Consider the following 20,819-nt stretch of genomic DNA (forward strand, 5'->3'; position numbering starts at 1 on the left):
ATCGGAGGAACTGAAAAAGATATGCACACCCGTCAAAAAGAAAAAAGTGGACATCAAGGGATGAAATGTTTGGTAATGGACATTGATGAAGTAGTCTGAGATTCACATCCAGAACCAATTAACAATGGGTGGAGTAGCCCAAACCCTTATAAATCACATTCAATGTCTCATTTTCCTGATATGGGATTATATCTCAACACGCCCTCGCACGTGTGACGAATTTTCAAACCCCTCACGTGGACAACATTTGGGGTGAGATGGAGTTTGTGTGGCCGTTACGCATTCACACGTGGACGTGGGTAACCCGCTTTGATACAGTGATGAATTAGTCTGAGGTTCATAACCAAAACTAATTGACAATGGGTGGAGTGACCCAAACCCTTATAAACCACATACAAGGTCCTATTTTCCCGATGTGAGATTATATCTCAACAAACATTGCATCTTGGGCCTCTGGTGATTTGTCGAAGATGTTTGTTACCTGGTGTTATACTATTCTACTTGTTTGATATATGCAATCAACTGTTCCCTAACTTTATGCCACTTACTCATGGATTTTGGCCGTCCACTTTTCTTGACATCATATCTGTTAGTTTTTGTAGTTCTTTTGGCCAATTAATTGATGATGTTGGAAATATAGTTAGGTGAACCCCATGAACGATGTGACATTTGATGTAGCCGTTAAACTAGCTTGGTCTATATGAGTTTAGTCTTTTTTGCATTATCACCGTTTAACGGCCACCGCAAATGTCATCCCGCGTGGCTTAATGTGATACACATGCAAATTATCCGTTTCACGATCTGTGTCATTCTCTTATATTCCTAAATGCTGATACAATGTTCAAGTTTTATTTTTATGGAAGTAGTACGATAATGTGATTGATATGGGGGTATGTTGTTACAGAAAACATTCTAAGCTTGACGACGCAAACTGTGGGTGATGAAAAAAGAGATGTGCAGGAAATTGCTGATGCTGATCAATCTTTAACAACAAATAACACATCCACTACATAAACAAATATGGAATCTGATGTAGTAGATGATCGATTTGTGAAGAGTTGCTTAGATAGCTTTTCCAGTTCGCATGTTAAAGATGCATTAAATAATACGGGGAGGAACTGCAACTAGGATATACATAGTTGATAAGATAGGTCTTTGAAAAGGATGAAAGCTGATGAAGACATAATATTATATTCAATGAACTCTGATACATTAGAAGCTGTAATTTTGGACTTGGAGGAACTTGTAAACCGGGTAAAATGGATGAAGGGGATGTTGGAGATTGGAATGCCTTTCACGGGTGTCATGAGCCCCCATTGGAAATTTCTAAAAAATCATACCCCATCCACTCCAGAGTGAGAGTTTTCATAATAGTAGCACACCTAACGTATAAACTATGTGCAAATATGTGTGTGATGCTACTATGCGAACAGTGTGTCGTGTAAGAGGACGACGTGGTTGCTTCGTAATCCTTTCGTACCCGAGGTCTATGAAAAAGTGATATTTAACCAAAAGCATAACAATCTCTCCGAGCTCTATTGTTTAAAGACCACACAACTGGACAGACTATTCATGTCAAACCGTTCCTTATCGATGCAACTACGCCTAAAGAAGACATCAATCTATTAGAATTTATATTTGTGGATATACCTTCAACGAACTTGGATTCATGCATGGCGAGAGTTGATGAAGTGCATAATAACCGTGGCCAGGTTGAGTAAGTGCATATTTCTAGAACAGATTTGCAATGTCTCGAGCCTAGGGAATTAGTACGAAGTTAGGTAACCAATATTTTTGTATCTTACAAATATGAGAAAGTAATAGTTCAAGTACTATGGATCATTTCATGAAATCAATCACATGAAGATCATTTCAACAAAAAACAAAAATTCACATGATGATTAGTATTAGATGTAATATTCATGTCGCCGGACAAACATTATTTATTGTGCGGGCAGTGTGTTGTGTGAGAGGACGACATGGTTGCTTCGTAATCCTTTTGTGCCCAAAGCATAACAATCTCTCTGAGCTCTATAGTTTAACGACCGCACAACTGGACAAACTATTCATGCCAAACCGTTTTTTATCGATGCAACTACTCCTAAAGAAGACATCAATCTAGTAGAATTTATATTTATGGATATACCTTCAACGAACTTGGATTCATGCATGATAGTGGAGAGGGTTGATGAAGTGCATAATGACCGTGAGGACATTTGATACTGGTTTTTGGTGGTCATACATCCAAAAAAGTGCTAGACAAAGCCACTCAATAGCGCTCGAAGACATTTACTTTATCAACTCCATCAAATATTTGGATGCACTAGTAAGCTAGGAAGTCTTCCATTTGGCACTGGACCAGTTCAGCCCAATTTTTCTAACGATAGTGGGGTATTTGTGATGAGACACATGCAAAGTTATGGAATTGATTGGGCTGCCGATTATGATTCACAAGCTGAGGGTGAACGTTTGGTCATTGATTATCTTAGGCATGGGAAAAATGAGGTTAGAGGCTTGCAAGTATGAGTGGACCGAGCATTACTTCGATGAAGAAAAAATAAGGATAACCAAAGGTATGAGATGGGAAAGACAACAACTTCAATCAAGAAGTATGAAGGAGTTGCGTTAGTAGAGATATCTGATGATTCAACACAAATTAGGTTAAAAAAGGTGGAAGGGATATCTGATGATTGTTGTTTTGGTTGTGAGATTTAAGTATCATGGGGAGCACGGAGGCTCGGGTTTTGATGTTGGGTTGTGATTTTAGAAGTGGTTGCAGGTTTTTGATTAGGAAGAGTTGTCCACTTTTAAGGGAGGTTTAACCGAATTTTTAATAGAATCTTCTTTGGAGGTGGTTCCCGTAGAGTTTACTTCGGATTTCAGGGTGAAATCCAGGGTGGATCCTGACAACTATAAATAGACGAGCATAAGTCCATGTTCTCGTCTTATATAGTCCCTATCCCATCTAAGGATCACATCGTGAGAGAGAACAAAAGACTTAAGCTTTCAGACATGATCATCTAGTGTGTCTTAAGTTCTATATGTGTTGATCTTTCGTTTATATGCTTCTGTTATGGTATAATTAGCTTCAGATTCCTTCTATGAGGTGGGAAACATCGAGGTCAAGATTCTTACTCAAAACTTAGTATGAAAGGACACTGGTAATCCCCCTACAATTCACTCATACCCATTCCCCTAATTATTCTAGAAAACAAACATTACACATCAGAACTCTAAGCAATCTTGACCTTATTGGTCTTGGTCTTCTTCGGCTGAGGTGGCGACAACTTCTTCACAGTAGCAGTCAGAACCCCATCATGGCAAACAACACAAATGGCTTCCACATTAGCATTCTTGAGTGCTCTTGTGTGTTCTTGACAAAATTTTCTACGTCAAGTTCGAGATTAGAGAGCTCATGAGAAAAGGAAAAGGAAAGACTGATTTTTTTTTTCCCGTTTTATAACATATTGATTTACCCACCTAGATGCATAACATGTGTCTTTTCTCTTTAATAACTCTAACCATGGTTAATAACACAAATCGATTATAATAAATTATGCTATTTCTTTCTGAAAAAAATAAACCCGCTATAATAAACTTTTTAAATCATAAACCGAAAAGTCTTCCAAATTTGCATAGGACAACAGAGTCCAACATTAGCTTTAGAGTTAATGAAGTCTTTCTAATCCTCCCTCAAAGCTAAAAACCTTCTAGAGTAGGGGTGGGTTCGGTTTTGTTCGGTTCGGTTTTCACCTAAAACCGGAAACCAAACCAAATAAAAAATTCGGTTCGGTTCGGTTCGGTTTGATATTTTTTGAGACATTGAACCGAAAACCAAACCAAACCATGGTTCCGTTCGGTTTCGGTTTTTTTTTCGGTTTTTCTTCTTCTTTTTTAAAATAATTTTTCTTAAAATTTGTATGCTTTTGGCTTAGTAAAAAATTATCGTAATTTTAGGTCTTTTTTTTTTCTTCCATTACTTGTTTTTATAAGCACATTAATATATCAATAAAATTTTTGGCAATAATTATTCGACAAACCAACAATTTATAAACCAAATAGATACTTTGTCAGTTTAATACTCAATAATTTCGAAAGTATTAGGAATTGACCACACTAGCACACCATGAAACCATAATTTTAAAACTTCTAAGTTCATCTTAAACACAAAATATAGACTCCATAGTTTAAAGTCCATCCAAATAAATTCCGAATTTTAAAGTTTAAAAATCATAAATTTGAATAAAGAAGAGAAAAATAAATTAAATATTATAGTCTATCATCTAAAGCTCACAAAAATAAGGTCTTCGATTTTAGAGGTAACATATCACTCTTTATACTTCGCATACACGACACCTAAAACATTTCTATATGTACATAAAACGAAAATAAAAAGCAAAATATTAGAAAAGACAAACATATAATTATATAGAACATAAAACCTAAAATCATATTGTTCAAATCAAATATTTAATACGAAAATAAAGACAAAAAAAGACGTCGTTTTAGAGAGATTCGGTTTTTCGGTTCAGTTCGGTTTTTCAAGGGCCGAAACCAAAAACCAAACCAAACTAATTTAGTTCGGTTCGATTTTTCTTAATTCGGTTTAATTTTTTCCGGTTTCGGTTTAATTTTCGACTCGATTTTTTTCGGTTTTTCGGTTTCAAAATTCCACCCCTGTTCTAGAGTTGAGAGAGTGATAGCTGGTGCAGTTGGCTAGTTGTCTTCAGGGTCCCACCATCAGGTTGTCGGAACCTTCTTTACTCCCCCTCTCCATCTCTTGCCTTGTACTACTGCATTACCATATCCCACATTCGCCACGTGTTACTATTTATATGCACTCTCTCTACCGTAACCGACACCTCCCTTTTTTACCAACTTCAGTTAAACCCTCTCTCTCTCATTAGCTCTAAACAAAAACACAAAGCCCACCAGAAAAAAGGACCTAATAAACTACTACTCCTCATTTCCCACCTTACTCTCCCTTCCTTCCTTCCTCCCTCTTCTTCTTCCTCTTCCTCTTCCTCTCTCTGAATCCACCGCACCGCATTGTACGCTGGCCATGGATTTCCGCGTCCCTGGCGCCTCGCCGCTCGCCTTCACTCTCATCCTCTTCCTCGCCGCAACCTGCTTCGCATTGCCGGAATATTCCCAGAAACCCTCCTCGTCGGCCGCTCAGATCAACTCTAACTCCGTCCTGGTGGCCCTTCTCGACTCGCATTACTCCGAGCTGGCCGAGCTCGTCGAGAAGGCCCTGCTTCTTCAGACTCTTGAAGAGGCCGTCGGCAGCCACAACATCACCATCTTCGCTCCCCGAAACGACGCCGTCGACCGCGACCTCGACCCCGACTTCAAGCGCTACTTGCTCGAACCGGGCAACCTCAAATCCCTCCAGAAGCTCCTCCTCTACCACGTCATCCCCACCCGGGTCGGATCCGACGAATGGCCCACCCGCTCTGCCTCCGCCCGACACCAGACGCTCTCCCAAGACCATCTCCACCTCTCCAGGCTCGACTCTGGTGACAAGGCCGTAGATCTCGCCCGGGTCATTCATCCCGACTCCGTGACCCGACCCGACGGCGTCATCCACGCCATCGAAAGGCTTCTTATTCCGCGCTCTGTAGAGGACGACTTCAACCGGCGCCGCAGTCTCCGCTCCATTACCGCCGTAAAACCGGAGGGAGCTCCCGAAGTTGACCCGAGAACCAACCGGTTGAAAAAACCCGCCCCGCCGTCCAAACCCGGATCTTCACCCGTTCTGCCCATCTACGACGCATTGGCTCCCGGACCCTCACTGGCTCCCGCTCCAGCTCCCGGACCTGGAGGGGCCCACCACCACTTCAACGGCCACGCCCAGGTCAAGGACTTCATCCAAACGCTCTTGCACTACGGCGGTTACAACGAGATGGCGGACATTTTGGTAAATTTAACTTCCTTGGCTACTGAAATGGGTCGCTTAGTATCAGAGGGTTATGTTCTCACTGTTTTGGCTCCCAACGACGAGGCAATGGCGAAGCTGACGACAGACCAGCTCAGCGAGCCGGGTGCGCCGGAGCAAATTATGTACTACCATTTGATTCCGGAGTATCAGACGGAGGAGAGTATGTACAATGCGGTTCGGAGGTTTGGGAAGGTGAGCTATGAAACGCTGCGGTTGCCCAACAAGGTTGTGGCTCAAGAGGCTGATGGGTCGGTTAAGTTCGGGCAGGGAGACGGGTCGGCCTACCTCTTCGACCCGGATATTTATACGGATGGTCGGATCTCTGTGCAGGGGATTGATGGGGTTTTGTTCCCGGTGGAGGAGGTTGAGTCCAAGTCCAAAACCAAAACGGTTCAACCCGCTAAGATTGTTGCCAGGCCCAGGAGAGGTATGTGTTTTGTTTCTCTTTGTAACTTTAATTTTTTTATTTTCTTGGTTCTTTCTCGGTAAGGAATTGTGATGTAAAAGTTAGGGTACTCTTTGGCATTGCTTGAAAATGTGGGATAAGCGTGGCTGAAAGTGCAAACCTGAAATTGGCTTTTGGGGTGGCAGTGAAATACACATTGTGTATAACAATTGCTTTCAAGGAAAGAAAATAAGTGGGAAAAGGTAGTCTCTTCTAAGAGGATTGGAATCTGAGTGAAATGGCGGTAACATTAAGTACAACAAGGTTTAACAAAGGCACTTCTATACCTCCCTCTTTACCAACTATATATGCCTACCTCTTACTTAAACTTCCTTTTTGCTTAAAAGTTTTCCTGAGTACCTGGAATTGCATAGGGATCCAAATTGAGCGCAGAAGAAAAATTCAAGTACTTCTATGTTCTAACCAGATATAAGACTGTTTTTTGGGGCCATAACTCGATAGAGGTCTGTTGTTTGTGTGTTTTTGGGTTTGATTCACAGGACTTTATAGGTATAATGAAGTCAACAATCAATTTACAATGTCATCCTTGTTGTCTTTTAACCTAGGTTACTCTGTTGCAAAAAATCGGCTTATTTGGAGCCATCCTAGAAAAGAAAATGACAACAAATTTTCCTGTTGGTACCTCTTTGTTTTTTCATAGTTTGTGACTCAATCACTTTGAGTAGATAGCGAAGTGGAGGGTGAGGTTATTGTTTCAAGAAATAACAGTTGGGATCACATGTAATCTTGTGAAGGAAAAATTATTAGCTTATACTAGAATTATTATTTAGCCCCCCAAGAGGGAGAATTTTTCTCTTACACCGAGGTTAATTAGGTATTGCAGGAAGGGGTAGTTGAGGAAATTTGTGTTGATGATTGAGACCTTATATCAAAACAGAACAAAAACCAGTTGTTGGTGATAAAGAGGCTTTGTCTTCTAATATATATAGCAGTACTGATTCTCTTCTCCATTTGAAAACTAGTGTATGATGCTGTACACATGAATTGCCCAACAAATAGACCGCTAACAATAAGTTTTAGGAAACATCTTAAATACGTTGTTTTTTAGTTTGATATTTTCTTTTCCATGTTAGTCTACTGAGCCTAATTCACTAAGAATTATTTCCAAATAAAAGTTCTTCCCTGCTGCAAAATTGTTATTCCTGTTTGCAATTAATTACATGATGAAAGTAAACAATATACTATATTGATAATATTGGACTATGTCATTAGAAAGAAGTAACAATAGCTTGTCTGTCTAAGCATATGGTCTGCAGTAGAAGCATAGAATGCTCCCCAAACAAATGATGTAATAAACCATATAAAAAGTCAGAGCCTTCTCTTTTCTTTTCTCTGAATTATCTTGAAGAATTTGATATGGTATAATGAATGAAGCAGAAAAACAAGGGAGTAGATATCATGTTTCAACCGGTTTACACCGTATTTGTTTGCTTATTTTAGATGAACTCCGTAGGCTTATAAAGTTTGATTTGTGAAAATGGCAGGAAAACTTATGGAAGTAGCATGTCGGATGCTAAATGCCGTTGGACAGAATTCTCGGTTCACCACTTGCCAGTGAATTATGCTGCGACTATGTTTCCGTAGATGGGCATGCCCAGAAAAACAGGCCGAGGTTATAATCTCTCCTGTAGTCCCAAACCACATCATATGACCTCTAATTACTCAGAGGGATGATTTTGCATTGGCTTCATCATATATGAACTCTTCATCTTGCATGTTACCTCATTATATAGACTAATTGAAGTTAAACTTCCAAATTGACGTACACTTCATTTGTGCAGTCATTGAGATTAATCATCCGATGTAAAAAGGCTTGGAAAGGAAAGGCAGCTAGCTTACAAGAATATTGGAGCATGGTGGTGAACTTGGTTTTTTTTTTGTATAATTTTTTTTTCTTAAATGGGTTTTTCTTTTACCTTAGTATTTCTCTTTTTCTTTCTCTCTTTTGCCCTTTTTGTGGTTCTGGGTCTCAGGTAGAGATGAAAGAAGATAAGCTAGAGTTAAATACACAATTAAGTACATAAATGTATTTTACAATCACCATTATTTTTTCAATTTTTTTACGTGGTTTGTCAGTAGTGGCACTTAAGCTGTGTGTGATCATCAGGGTGGCTGGGGCAGAGTAGTGTCTTTATCTACCCATTGAATAAAAATCTAATTGGAAATGAAATAAAATTATTCTTTTCTGTAATACTCATTACAAGTGATTGAGATGCGTTGCTACGAGGTCACTATTATGATAGTCCAAAGATGGTTGTTGTGATCATATTTCCATATCATAAAAGTTGATTGCAATCATCAATACGTGACCACAAAAGTATACCTGTACTAGAAACCATTGAAGACTTGTTTAAACATCACTATGGTACATCTGGCTTCGTCATAGTTCAAGTACCGCTCCGCAACGAGAATCACAGCATTCGGCACAAAATGTATCTTGAACAATCAGTAGTCTGCTCTCGACTTCACTGAAGCTTAGAAGGAATAAGAGCCAAAGTTGCTCATCTGCCTTGCAAAACGGAAGTCACTGCTGGGAAAAGAGTGGTGGAAGACAGATCTGAAGAATTTGAGATTTGAGGAGACTCATGCCACCCACAACAAAAATGAATAAACTCATCTTTTGTCACGAAAAATGCCTAGCAAACGCTTTGAACTAACTTGGTTCAAGCAAGCATGATGATTCCTTGGAGTTAAAGTTCAACATACTAGTTGTCCAAAAAAAAAAAAAAAGGTTCAACAGACTAGAGTTTAAATGTGTAGACAACTTGGTTAGGATACATCAACTTATTTTCTCCACTGATGCTAGAAAGCTCAGCGAACTGTCATGATGCGGCTTTATTTAGATTCGGAAAGAGTTCTTTATGCTCAATTACGTTGGTTTTATCATTTTTTGTCAGTTGTAATCAATTTTCTAAAAACGTTAGGCGCTAGTCGGGCGGACAGCCGGCGCCTAGCGTCTAGAGGATTAATTGGACGTCTAGGTGGTTTTGTAATTTTCATATTTTTTATTTTTAATAGAAAATAAAATATAAAAATAAATTTATAGAATGCATTATACGGAGGCGTTCTAAAGAGGACGTCCGCACAGTCCTTAAAGTGAGGACGTCCCTCCGTTCGTCATCGTACGGCACCGGCGAGGGCGCGCCTCCACCCCAACGGACTCCAGCAGCGTCCCCGATCACTTTCCCTCCCCGGCGAGTCAGCCGAATTCCAGTTTTCCGGCGAGATCGAACGGAGTTTTGGGTGATCTCGCTAGAAAACTGGAATTCAACGGACTCGCCGGGGAGGGAAAGTGATCGGGGACGCTGCTGGAGGCTGCTGGGGTGGAGGCGCGCCCTTGCCGGCGCCGTACGGTGGCGAACGGAGGGATGTCCGCACTTTAAGGGCGTGCGGACATCCTCCTCTGATCCGGACTAATGCATTATAATGTTCTAAAATCGCAAATATACTTCAAAAATAAATAAAATAGTCAACTACTATGTTCTTAGAAATAAAATATAAAAAAAACAATTTGAAATAAACAAATTAGATTCTTACGACGTCCTCTGTAAGTCTTTCTGCATTTAGAAGACTGTTGTCGAGGTAGGCTTTGATGTGTTTTGAGTTTAGGTAGGCTTTGATATGTTTTGATTTTTTATTTTTTTTTAAAAGACTAATCAGGCCGCTCAGCTGCACCGCCTAGGCGCCGCCTGGCCCGTCTAGGCGGCCATTTTTCGTGTTGGCGCCTAGGTTGAACGATTAGTGGGAAATCGGAACGGTAAGTTGACGCCTAGCCGCCCTAGCGCCTAGGCGACGCCTAAGCGGCCTTGGGCGGCGTTTTTTAAAACATTGGTTGTAATCACTTGGTCATTTCTTCTTCATAAATCTACCCAATCTAGAATAAGCATGTTAGTTTTAGTCTATTTTGGCTGTAAATTTCTCACCCATATGATGGTTTCCTTTTTAAGTTAAAATTCTACAAACCGTCACATCTCATTACTCATATATTGGGCAGCGTTTTTTAAAACATTGGTTGTAATCACTTGGTCATTTCTTCTTCATAAATCTATCCGATCCGGAATAAGCATGTTAGTTTTAGTCTATTTTGGCTGTAAACTTCTCACCCATATGATGGTTTCCTTTTTAAGCCTATTTTTTTGTTTTTTGTTTTGTTTTGTTTTAGGGGAATATTGATTAGAGATCATTACAATTTAAAGAGATAAGTTCCTCCACATACCGAAGAATTACAAGAGAAAAACATGTGTTCATCCGAGAAAACAAAACATACTGAGCTAAGGCATGAGCTACTGAATTAGCTTCTCTTTTAACAAAAATCACTCTCGCATTAGATGCAAGGCGAAGACTCTCCCTCAAATAAGAAATAAGAAAACCTATGCTAGAGTTATCCAAAGAACCTGATTGTATAGCGTGCACTAGTACTTGACAATCTGTTTCCACAACCAGTGGAAGGAGATGATGTACTTGCGCCTAACCAACACCTTCAAGAACTGCAAGGAGTTCACTATGTTGAGGAGAACTGGCAGACACAATGAACTTGGTGAATACTCCCAAACAACGACCTTCATGATCATGAAATACTCCTCCTAACCCTGTCCTTCCAGTATTTGGATCGAAGGCAGCATCAACATTAAGCTTTACAAACCCAACTGAGGGTTTCTTCCATTTAGACCGAAAACAATCCTTGGTTCATTCAAAGAGCTTCTAGCCAGTTTATAATCCTCCCACCAACCCAAAGTTAATGACAATATTTCAGAGGCATGTTTAACCTCGCCCTCCCAAACCTTTTGATTCCTATTACGCCATATTGCCCATAGAATCATAAGCATAATTGGAAAGATGGTAGGAATAGATAAAGCTGAAACTAACCAGTCATACACCAAGGTAGTGTTCGGCAGCAATGGAACTTGTGCTAGTTGAAGGCACTTAGTTGCATGGGAACAATCTCTCAGTGCATGAATAGGTGACTCCACCTCCTCCTCACAAAAAGGGCATTGGGTGTCAATATCCACACCCTGTTCACTGAACCTACTTCTTGTGGGAAGAATATTAGAGGCAACTTTCCAAGCACACACCTTGACTTTGCTCGGAACCTTAACCTTCCAAAGTTTGTTCCAAAGTAAAGAGCTCGGATTCGGGACATGCTCATGGTCAAGAACATGTTTTCTAGCCAAATGATAAGATGTTTTAACAGAGAACTTGCCCAATTTATTTTCACTCCAAATCCATCTATCTTGGTGCTCTCTGGAACTAATTGGAAGCGCCAAACTAGTATTCACATTAGAAGTAGGGAAGAGTTGCTGCAAAACACCAACATTCCACACTCCTAGGCTCAAAAGAAGGTCTGACACCTTATTAAAACTAGGAGACCGAAATTGTAATAGCTCCTCCCCTTTCAGCCAAGGATCATACTAGATGTTGGTACGCTATCCATCTCAAATCTGCCTACTAACGCCCTGTCTCAATATATCCCTCCCATCACTAATACTTCGCCATGCATATGATGGCGCAGTACCTAGTTCAGCTTCCTAGAAGATACTGTGAGGAAAACATATAGCCTTCAACAATCTTCCCAATAAGGACGTCGAATTTTGAATTAACCTCCACCCTTGTTTAGCTAACATAGCTAGTTTAAAAGCAAAGAGATGACAGAACCCCATTCCTCCTTCGCTCTTTGGCCGACATAAATGGTCCCAAGCGCGCCAATACATACCTTTCTTCACATCTGAACCACCTCACCAAAATTGAGCGCATAGTTGGTGAAGATCATGTACCAAGTTTTGAGGAAGCAAATAATTGTTCATTGTGTAAATAGGCATAGCTTGAGCCACCACCTTGATCAGTATCTCTCGACCTGCTGCACTCATTAATTTTGACCTCCAACCAGTAAGCTTTTTAGAGAAATTATCCTTGATATAAGCAAATGTATCATTCCTGGATTGTCCCACCAAAGTCAGAATGCCCAGATATTTTATCATTCTTTAACACTACATGCATACCCAACACATCTGCAAAGGAACGCTGTAAGTGAGGAAGTACACCACCACTGAACACCACACTGCTTTTCTGTAGATTAACTTGTTGCCCAGAAGCCACTTCATTCACATTCAGAATATTTTTGATAACTTGGCAATCACTGGGGGAAGCTTGAGAATACAACATACTATCATCAACAAAAAGCAAGTGACTAATAACAGGAGCACCGTCACAAACCTGGAGACCTTTCCAAAATCCTTGATCAACATAATTAGAAATAATGGCCGTTAAGCCTTCTGCACACAAGAGAACAAATAAGGAGAGATAGGATCTCCTTGCCTGAGTCCTCGGTGAGGGATAATAAAACCTTTTGTGGTGCCATTAATCATTAATGAATATCAGACCGTAGATAAGCAATGGATAATAGTATCAATCCAGTTCGAATCAAAGCCAAGCTTCAGCAATATTTTCTATAGAAAATCCCACTCTAACCTGTCATAAGCCTTGTTGATGTCTAGTTTCAAGGCCATGAAGCCCTCCTTATCCCTCCTCAATTTGTGCATATAGTGAGCCAATTAAGCTGCCACCAATGTATTATCTGAAATCAATCTATCTGGAACGAAAGCACTTTGTTCCAAAGAGATTATATCCGCCAAAAAAATCTTCAACCTGTTTGCCAATACCTTTGATGCAATTTTATAAACCACATTACATAAAGCTATGGGGCGTAGCTCAGTCATATGTTGAACCTCTTTCACTTTAGGGATGAGAACTACATTAGTATAATTTAGATCATGAGACATATCTTTTGTGGTAAGGAAAGAGATGACTGCATTACTCAACTCGACACCAACAAGATCCCAATACTTCTGAAAAAGAATGGCGACATTCCATCCGGACCAAGAGCTTTGGAGGCGTGCATTTGGAATAGAGCCTCCTTCACTTCTTCTACCGAATACGGGGCCGTGAGAACTAGGTTCATTTCGCTGGTAACTCAGGGTTGAATAGTCTGCAACACTTGATTCTACGCAACAATCGTTCAGCTCCTGCCTTGCAAAGAGATCCTGAAAGCAACTGATTACAACATTCTCTATTCCTTGAGGCGTATTTTGCCACACACAATGCCTATCAAACAAACCCTTCAGTTTGTTCTTCTTCCTCCTGTTCGATGCACTTCTATGGAAAAACTTGGAATTACGATCCCCATCCTTCAACCAAATTGCACGTGATCTCTGCCTCCACTAGACTTCATCTATTGACATCAGCTCATTCAATCGTTGGGACAGCTGGAGTTTCTCAACCTAATCATTCTCATCATGTGGTTTCTGCATAAGAACATGAAGAGAGCGACGCACCTCTTCCAACTCTTTTCTCCTACCCTTGAACACAGAACGATCCCATTAAAGCAAGGATTTGCTGGAATCCTTAATTTTTCGGCAAAGCTGCACCATTGGACTCCCAGCATGTGGAGGAGTCCAGGCTCGTTCTAAGATTCGAGGAAAGTCTGGATCAGAACACCAAATTTCCTCGAATCGATATGAACGCTTCTCTTGATCACAAACTGGCCTATCTTTATGCACTTCCAATAGTAGTGGAACATGGTCTGATCGGCTGGGGGGCAAGGCACGAACTCGAGAATGACTGAAGCTCATTAACCAAGCTGGAGTACAGACTCCCTGATCTAGTCTCTCCTTTGTATTTGAATTGCTCCAGGTGAACCATCCTCCTACTGCTCCCATATCCTCAAGATTGAAATCTGTCAAGCAACTACGAAAAGCTGTGATCTGATCCACATCCCGAATCTGACCACCTGACTTCTCCCCCAATCCCAATATTTCATTGGAGTCTTCGGCGACAACCCATCTATCTCGATCCCTCCTGCACCGAGAACGTAGAAGGTCCCAAGAATGTTGGCGCTGCCCCGTATCTGAATGTCCATAAAAGCCTGTAAATCTCCATTGCACATCCTCCAAATCAATCACATCAACATCGATAAAGAAATAATTGACATCCCTGACCGAAACCCGGATTGAATCGTCCCACAGAAGAGCAAGCCCACCTGATCGATCGACTCTGTCGAAGCAAACAATATGTGGGAAACCAATCGCTCTCTGGAGAGAGGCATGTTGTCTGTTGGTGCAATGGGTTTCTGAGAGAAAAACCATATGTACCTGATGAGTCTAGATAAGGAGTTTGAGGGCGTGGCAAGTTCATCTGTTGACGATGCCTTGGCAGTTCCAGATGAGGATATTCATTCTGAAGAGGGTCTTTGATTGATCCTTCCTGTTAGCCAATCGGATATGCGGTAAAATGAACCCTAGGCGGTGGCCGTCGGGCTCTCGTTTTCTCTGTCTATATTACAATCTGCCTATTTCTTATAGAAGCTTTGTACTAATTCAAACTATGCTTAATTTTGTAGTTAAAATTCACGAGTTACCTGCCACATATATCTTGATTAAGTAATGGTTTACTGCTAGTAGCCTAATACAAATCCACTACGATGCCAATTGGACAGTTGTTCCTAGCTTCAAATAATTCTTCCAAGCTCCTACATATCAGAAGCGCAGGACCGTACACAAGACTCAAATTGTGGTTTATATATTCATACCAGAAGGAAAACTACAGTTGGAAACTTGAAATGGATTGCAAACTAAATAAAGCAATCAGCAAACTAAACACAATTGTCTGATGCATAAAGCTGAGTGGCCAAGACCAGACAATTGACCATGCAAACTAAATAACAAACATAACCGAAACAACTCCATGAGAAAGAGTTACAAAGAGGTTAGTTAATAATTGAAATGTAAGGACAGAATTTTCCATTTTGATGTTTTGCCGATCTCAATCCAACATGTTTTATCTACGGTTTCACCAAACAGTTTCAAAACACCTTATCAAAAAAAAAATCTGTATTTCAAAACACATGGATAGCATTGTCATTATATATGGAGGAAATAAAATTACAAAAAGAAGGAGCACAGACCTACTTTTTCATTTCGAATGAATGTACAGAAAAACTGAGGATCTCACCTCAGCACCTCTACCATGAAAGGTGATGACACATTACAAATACACAGCCAACTCCCTGTACTTGTACGTGCTCACCTGCTTGCAGGATTTCTCATACTTCTACTGAAGTTGCCTGAAAGAGAAGTAAATAATCAAAGCAGAGATCCGAAATTAAGCTAAGAGCTTGGAACAAACATTAGCATATACATACAACCTCCACATGTTCATCAAAAACATCTGTCATGTCTGCAGGTATGTAAGCAATAATTAAGTTATCCATGTTAAGATTTGGTACATGGCTACATTTCTTACAAGCATATGCAAGCAAAATCAGAGTACATTTCATGATTTACAACCCTAACCCTGCTTGCTGCCACCAATTGAGGAAAGAAGATGCTGAATTTGAACCCAAGTTGCTTCAATCGATTTAAAATCACTTCTCGCTTGCAAAGCTTTGTTCACCCAAATTCTCTCATTGATACAATGATGACCAAGCATCTGCTGAGATTGCTCACACTTGTAATTCAGTTCATCTATTTTGCATTTGTAGGTGGCATGGTACTTCTCCAATGCAATCAAACTAGCTTTCTCTTCAGCCAATTTTGTCTCAAGTTCCTCAACTATCGACTTCTGTATATCTACACAATTGAGAAACTTTGCCTCTTCTTTTTTAGCTTCAGAAATTTGGTTAGTATATTCTGTCACTTCATGTTCTAGCTGTAATTTCTGAACATATGCTTTGTTAACTTCGGTTGTGATTCCACTAGCTGACGGGTACTTGGACTCCAGAAAAGCAAGTTTTCTCAGGACATCTTCAATGTTTGCTAACTGCACTCCAGTTTGTTCATTAGATCTGACCAATGTTTCCAGTGATAATTTGAAGCTTTGCAGACATTCAGTTTCCATGACTTTATCCAGAGGAAGTGTTGAAATACTTTGGATCTTGACCTTGGCTTCAGAAATTACTTCAGAATCAGGAATTGGAGTTTGTTCCGCTTTGACCAAGTCACTAATATATGAATGCTTATGTAGATAACATTCCAGAAATTCCAACGCTTGTATAGAATTTGTAGGCTTTGACACCTGGTGTTGAAGGAGTCAGTATTATATTAAAACTTGATCACAATGTTTATTTCCTGTGTTAAGGTAACTAAATATACAATGCTGCTATATATTAAAGGATGTAAAATGATGTTTTATAAGGATTACCTCAGGGTCACGGATGGTGTGAGAACCAGAAGGGTTAGGATGAGATGATGGTGCATGGAATGGGGATTGAGGAGTCTGAGGGTCAGCTGCTTCTGTTGGTGGAGAGGAAATTTGACTAGTTAGCCTGTCATTTGAAGCATCCATAGTCTCTGTTAGTGGACGATCATTAACCTGAAAGTTAATGTTATCTTCAGTAGATTCAACAACTAGTCCCACACATACAGCATCAGAGTTTTGATGCTTTGACTGAGGACATGTTTTCTTCTGGAAAGTAGCTCTAGTGGCCTCAGAGAGAAACTGAGAATGGGAATCTGTCAGATTTATCAAACAACAATGCGCTTCCTCTATTGGTGTCGATTTTTTGCCACAACTTTTTCCTTGCGCAATCTGGAATTGATTTTTAGATGGGCGATTAGCTTGTTTATTCTTCCTAGCAGCTTCCTCGAACTTGGTGTGACATAAATAATTTCCCTTTCTTATACTTCTCAAAAAATGGCACGCTTTAATAGTCATTCTTGTCTTGCTATGAATTCTGCCTTGTCCACGCAGGCATTGTATTTCAGGCACCATTTCTTTTTCGTCCTTCACACTTGAACATATTCCTTGCTTATCCACATACCTAATCCTTTTTCTTGATCTACCAGGCTCTGGTACTCGCTGTTGGTGAGAACTGGAGTCTTGAATGGGGATTTCCACTGCATGAACAAGGACAAGCAAAGAAAGTTCTAAGTTTTAACAATCAAGTTACATTATTACAGAAGCATAGTTAACAACTTTGAGGCAAAATTTAATGGCTTAGTACTGCTGGCCTTGAAGGTCTAACCATAATGACGTTGACCAACTCAGTTGAACTAAAGAAAGACCGGGATTAAGTGTTGTATGTTTATGAAGCACCAGTAAAATGGCATATGAATATAACTTTGTTATAGCCACAAGATTAACATCATACTTTATCTAAATCCTGTCAAATGAACAGACAAATTAGATGCGAGCCAAAATACCTTTGCGCTTCCTAAAAGCATTCCTTATTGCTTTCTCTGCAGGCTCTTGGCGAGGCGTTCTGTTTCGTGTCAAGTCATCAAGCTTTACAAGATAGTGCAAATCATGAGGGAAGACCTGCTTATAGTATTTGGTCCACCAAGTTTTGAAGGATGAGCTGGTACTAGGTAGTGGTGAATATGATGAAAGTTCAAGTTTTGTTAACAACTGAGCTGTGGTAACTTTAAGTAACTGGAGTTGTTCTTCAAAACCCCCAACACTTATCTTTTCCAGGAAATGGGTACTAAGAGAAAAGAACGGGGGAGTAGGAATGCCTTGAATCAGGCCAAACTGGCGTGCACAAAGATTTGGGCAATACACTTCAAAACCAAACGTCTTGTGTCCAAATTTTGGAAGAGAAATACCTACAGGAAGATCACGACTAACAAGAAAGCTAGCCCACATGTCCTTGAGTTTAGAAAATTCAGTTTCAGACATTTCAGACCAAGGAAATATTAACCATGGAGGTAAAGCATCTAACTTTGAATACGGGTTGAAGTTGAAATTCTCTTCTCTGTCTAAGTGGTACATAAACAATAGACAATCGTGAAATGAAAGTTTAGGCTCTTTGAAAGAAACATACTTTAGTCCATGACAGGAGAGGTTAGGAATGGCAAAGCAATCTGGACGCATTTCGGGAAAGTATGCATGAAGCCAAAGTTGAAGAATCCATAACGGTCCACCCGTTGTATTTAATTGAGAATGCAGCAAGTCATTGATGCCTCTATACAAGTATGCAAGAACAACGGGTCCTAAAGCATAGGACTCACCCCTAGACAAAGCCACAGCCAAAGGCAAATTGGCTTTGATGATCTTGAATGATGGAGAACAGAGAAGGTAACGACAAAGCCAATAGTGAAGAAATGCTACATGCTCTTCATCTGTCACAGCTCCTTCAATCTTGTTATGTTCCCTAATAAATGAAGGAAAATTGGGAGATTGGGTGATTTGAATGCCACAAATATCATCCGGGATGGGGATGGAATCAGCAACAACAACATCAAATGGGGCACCACATGGTCTAAGTCCTACCAGAGCACTAAGATCCAAGAGAGTAATAGTAAGAGGACCATGACCAAAATGAAAAGAGTTGGTGGAAGTTGACCAAAAGCAAAGTGCAGCCAGTACCAAAGAACGATTTAGAGGAATGGTAAACTGAGAGAATTGGAGGATGTCATAGATCCCAGCTTGATGCCAAACGTAACTCTTTTGAGCTTGAACTCTTTCAAACCAAGAGACCCAATCAGGATCATTGCCAGGCCAAAAACGATGCTTAGTGTGAAACCATTCATAGAACTTGGCAATTTTACTATGTATAAGAAAACCTTCAGTTTTTCCCTTGGGAAATTCACTATAAATGTCAGGGAAGCTATGTTCAGATTTGAGTGCTGGACCTAAGACAAATTGTTGAGAGGTTGAATCAGGGATGAGTACCCTAAAGTCAGTGGTCGCATGTCCCATGTCCTCCATAAGCTGGTTCAATCTCTTTACAGCCATGGTGGCCAATGCATCATATCTAGAGCGTGCCATCTTTCTCTGTGATCAACTCTAAAAGTTGGACCCTTTTTTCCACATCATCAAGGAGCAACTGCACAAAACAACAAAATAATGTCTTTGATCATGGGATCGAGTAACACAAGCTTGAAACAATGATAAAGTCATCTGCATGTCAAGGCTTTAATAATAATGAGAGAAAGAATGGTAGTGAGAACTGAAAAGACATGCTGGAGATGACTGAAAGAAATGCAAAGGGACTTTCACTATCACAATCAAGGGCTCTGTTTCACTTTAATTAGTTCAATCAAACAAAAGAGATGAAACAACTTTTCTACAATTCCAGACATGAGTCCATTACCTTTAAAGAAGGAAACAAAGTTGGTTATGAAGCGGAGCTCTAGGTTACTGTTCCTCCATCATCATCATCATCTTCTTCTTCTTCTTCTTCTTCTTAGCTTGAAATTTTCTTTAAAAACTGGAGCTTTTATCTGGAAAATTTTATCTGGAAAATGACAAACCTTTTGCCTTCCGAGTCTTCATAGCCATCATTATGAACTGGCTTCTCCTCGGGAGTGGTGACCTCATTAGACGTGCAGTTAGAGACCAAATTAACCAAAGCAATTATTGAGTTTTGTTCCATTCTTTCAGTTGGATTCATCTCACCGTTTAAATCTTTTAGAACTTTTTTTTCGATAAAAAAAAATTAAAATCTTTTACAACTTGCAACCTTGGCTTTAATTCTTTTTGATAAAAAATTGATTTCTTGGTTTATTTCATTGGATATTTCTTGGTGTTTCCCACAAGAATTTTGCCATTAGTATTCCTGCTTGGGAAAATTGAGAAACCAGAAAATAAATTTTACTTTTGTTTTCCAATGTTTCGTTTTGTGCATGAATGTGTAAGTAAACATCAATTTTCCTGGAGTCGGGTCACTCTGGTGTGCACTTCATTATTAAATGTGTCACTCGGAGCACCCCAACCATTGTTTGTATTTCTCAACCTTACGAGTTACGACTAGAATAAAAGAGACGAAAAGAATTGTCAAGTATAATATGATGAAAGAAACTCAAAATATTCCAAAATATTCTAAGTTCCATGAATTGTTCCCATGCAATCTTTTATCCACTACATTGTTCAACGCTAGTATGTTTGGTTCTTATAGTAGAAATGGAACTTGGTTATTACATTACTTGCAAAAGCAAGCTATGTTCAAGACCGTTGCTCACTCTTGTCTTCCCACCATTTCAGGAACTTGGTTTGTGCAGCCAGGGTGTCGAACCTGTAAAGTTTAAGCGAGTGGCTTGCAATTTCCTGAAAGTTCTTGTATGCACCGAGGTGCATGTGAACCAAAAGTAACTGACCAATCACAATCATTCATTTAATTCAGTCAACTGACTAATACTAACACCGTTACTAACACTATTAACATAGAATTAAACCCAAAAAATTCCAATCGACATTGTAAAAATACGTAAAGTGCAGTAAATATCAGATTTAGATATAGATTATGGTTCTTAAAGTTAGGTTCGTTGGGAAAGATTGGTGGGAGAGATTATCTGCAGATCTGTGCGATGCTTGACCTTCTTATTTTGGTTTTTTAATTTTATTTTGTTTTTTTTATACGAAATTAATTCCTTTTAGTGAGACTTTTTATTTCCTTTTTAGTTTCTAGATTTTGTTCTTTTT

At 39.8% G+C, this 20,819-nt stretch overlaps 2 protein-coding genes and 1 pseudogene across 2 annotated transcripts; 1 reads left to right on the plus strand and 2 right to left on the minus strand.

Moving 5' to 3' along the window:
* The first annotated feature begins 5,062 nt into the window (after nt 1–5,062).
* On the plus strand, nt 5,063–8,323 carry LOC101301094 (fasciclin-like arabinogalactan protein 17-like). Its single transcript, XM_004296228.1, has 3 exons — nt 5,063–6,368; nt 7,892–8,019; nt 8,189–8,323. Exons 1-2 carry the CDS (start codon nt 5,063–5,065, stop codon nt 7,963–7,965), a joined length of 1,380 nt encoding a protein of 459 aa, XP_004296276.1. The 3' UTR covers nt 7,966–8,019; nt 8,189–8,323.
* A 2,551-nt stretch (nt 8,324–10,874) lies between these two features.
* LOC101301378 lies at nt 10,875–19,588 on the minus strand. Its single transcript, XM_004296229.1, has 9 exons — nt 19,492–19,588; nt 17,600–19,224; nt 16,599–17,293; nt 15,752–16,472; nt 15,486–15,522; nt 13,829–14,453; nt 13,064–13,426; nt 11,189–11,704; nt 10,875–11,063 (listed from the first exon to the last, which is right to left on the minus strand). Exons 2-9 carry the CDS (start codon nt 19,164–19,166, stop codon nt 10,875–10,877), a joined length of 4,713 nt encoding a protein of 1,570 aa, XP_004296277.1. The 5' UTR covers nt 19,167–19,224; nt 19,492–19,588.
* A 754-nt stretch (nt 19,589–20,342) lies between these two features.
* The window catches only part of LOC101301665, a 5,425-nt pseudogene continuing 4,948 nt past the window's right edge, over nt 20,343–20,819 (minus strand).

Source organism: Fragaria vesca, linkage group LG3 (assembly GCF_000184155.1).
Source record: "Fragaria vesca subsp. vesca linkage group LG3, FraVesHawaii_1.0, whole genome shotgun sequence".
Taxonomy (NCBI): domain Eukaryota; kingdom Viridiplantae; phylum Streptophyta; class Magnoliopsida; order Rosales; family Rosaceae; genus Fragaria; species Fragaria vesca.

Bases quoted from the DNA above. Each gene is read 5' to 3' on its own strand.
- LOC101301094 (XM_004296228.1), top strand. From the start codon at position 5,063: ATGGATTTCCGCGTCCCTGGCGCCTCGCCGCTCGCCTTCACTCTCATC. The intron at 6,369-7,891 runs GTATGTGTTTTG...TGAAAATGGCAG, and splicing joins TGTTGCCAGGCCCAGGAGAG to GAAAACTTATGGAAGTAGCA.
- LOC101301378 (XM_004296229.1), bottom strand. From the start codon at position 19,166: ATGGCACGCTCTAGATATGATGCATTGGCCACCATGGCTGTAAAGAGA. The intron at 17,294-17,599 runs GTATTTTGGCTC...TTGTTCATGCAG, and splicing joins TGCTTTTAGGAAGCGCAAAG to TGGAAATCCCCATTCAAGAC. The intron at 11,064-11,188 runs GTTTGGGAGGGC...TCTAAATGGAAG, and splicing joins GGCGTAATAGGAATCAAAAG to AAACCCTCAGTTGGGTTTGT.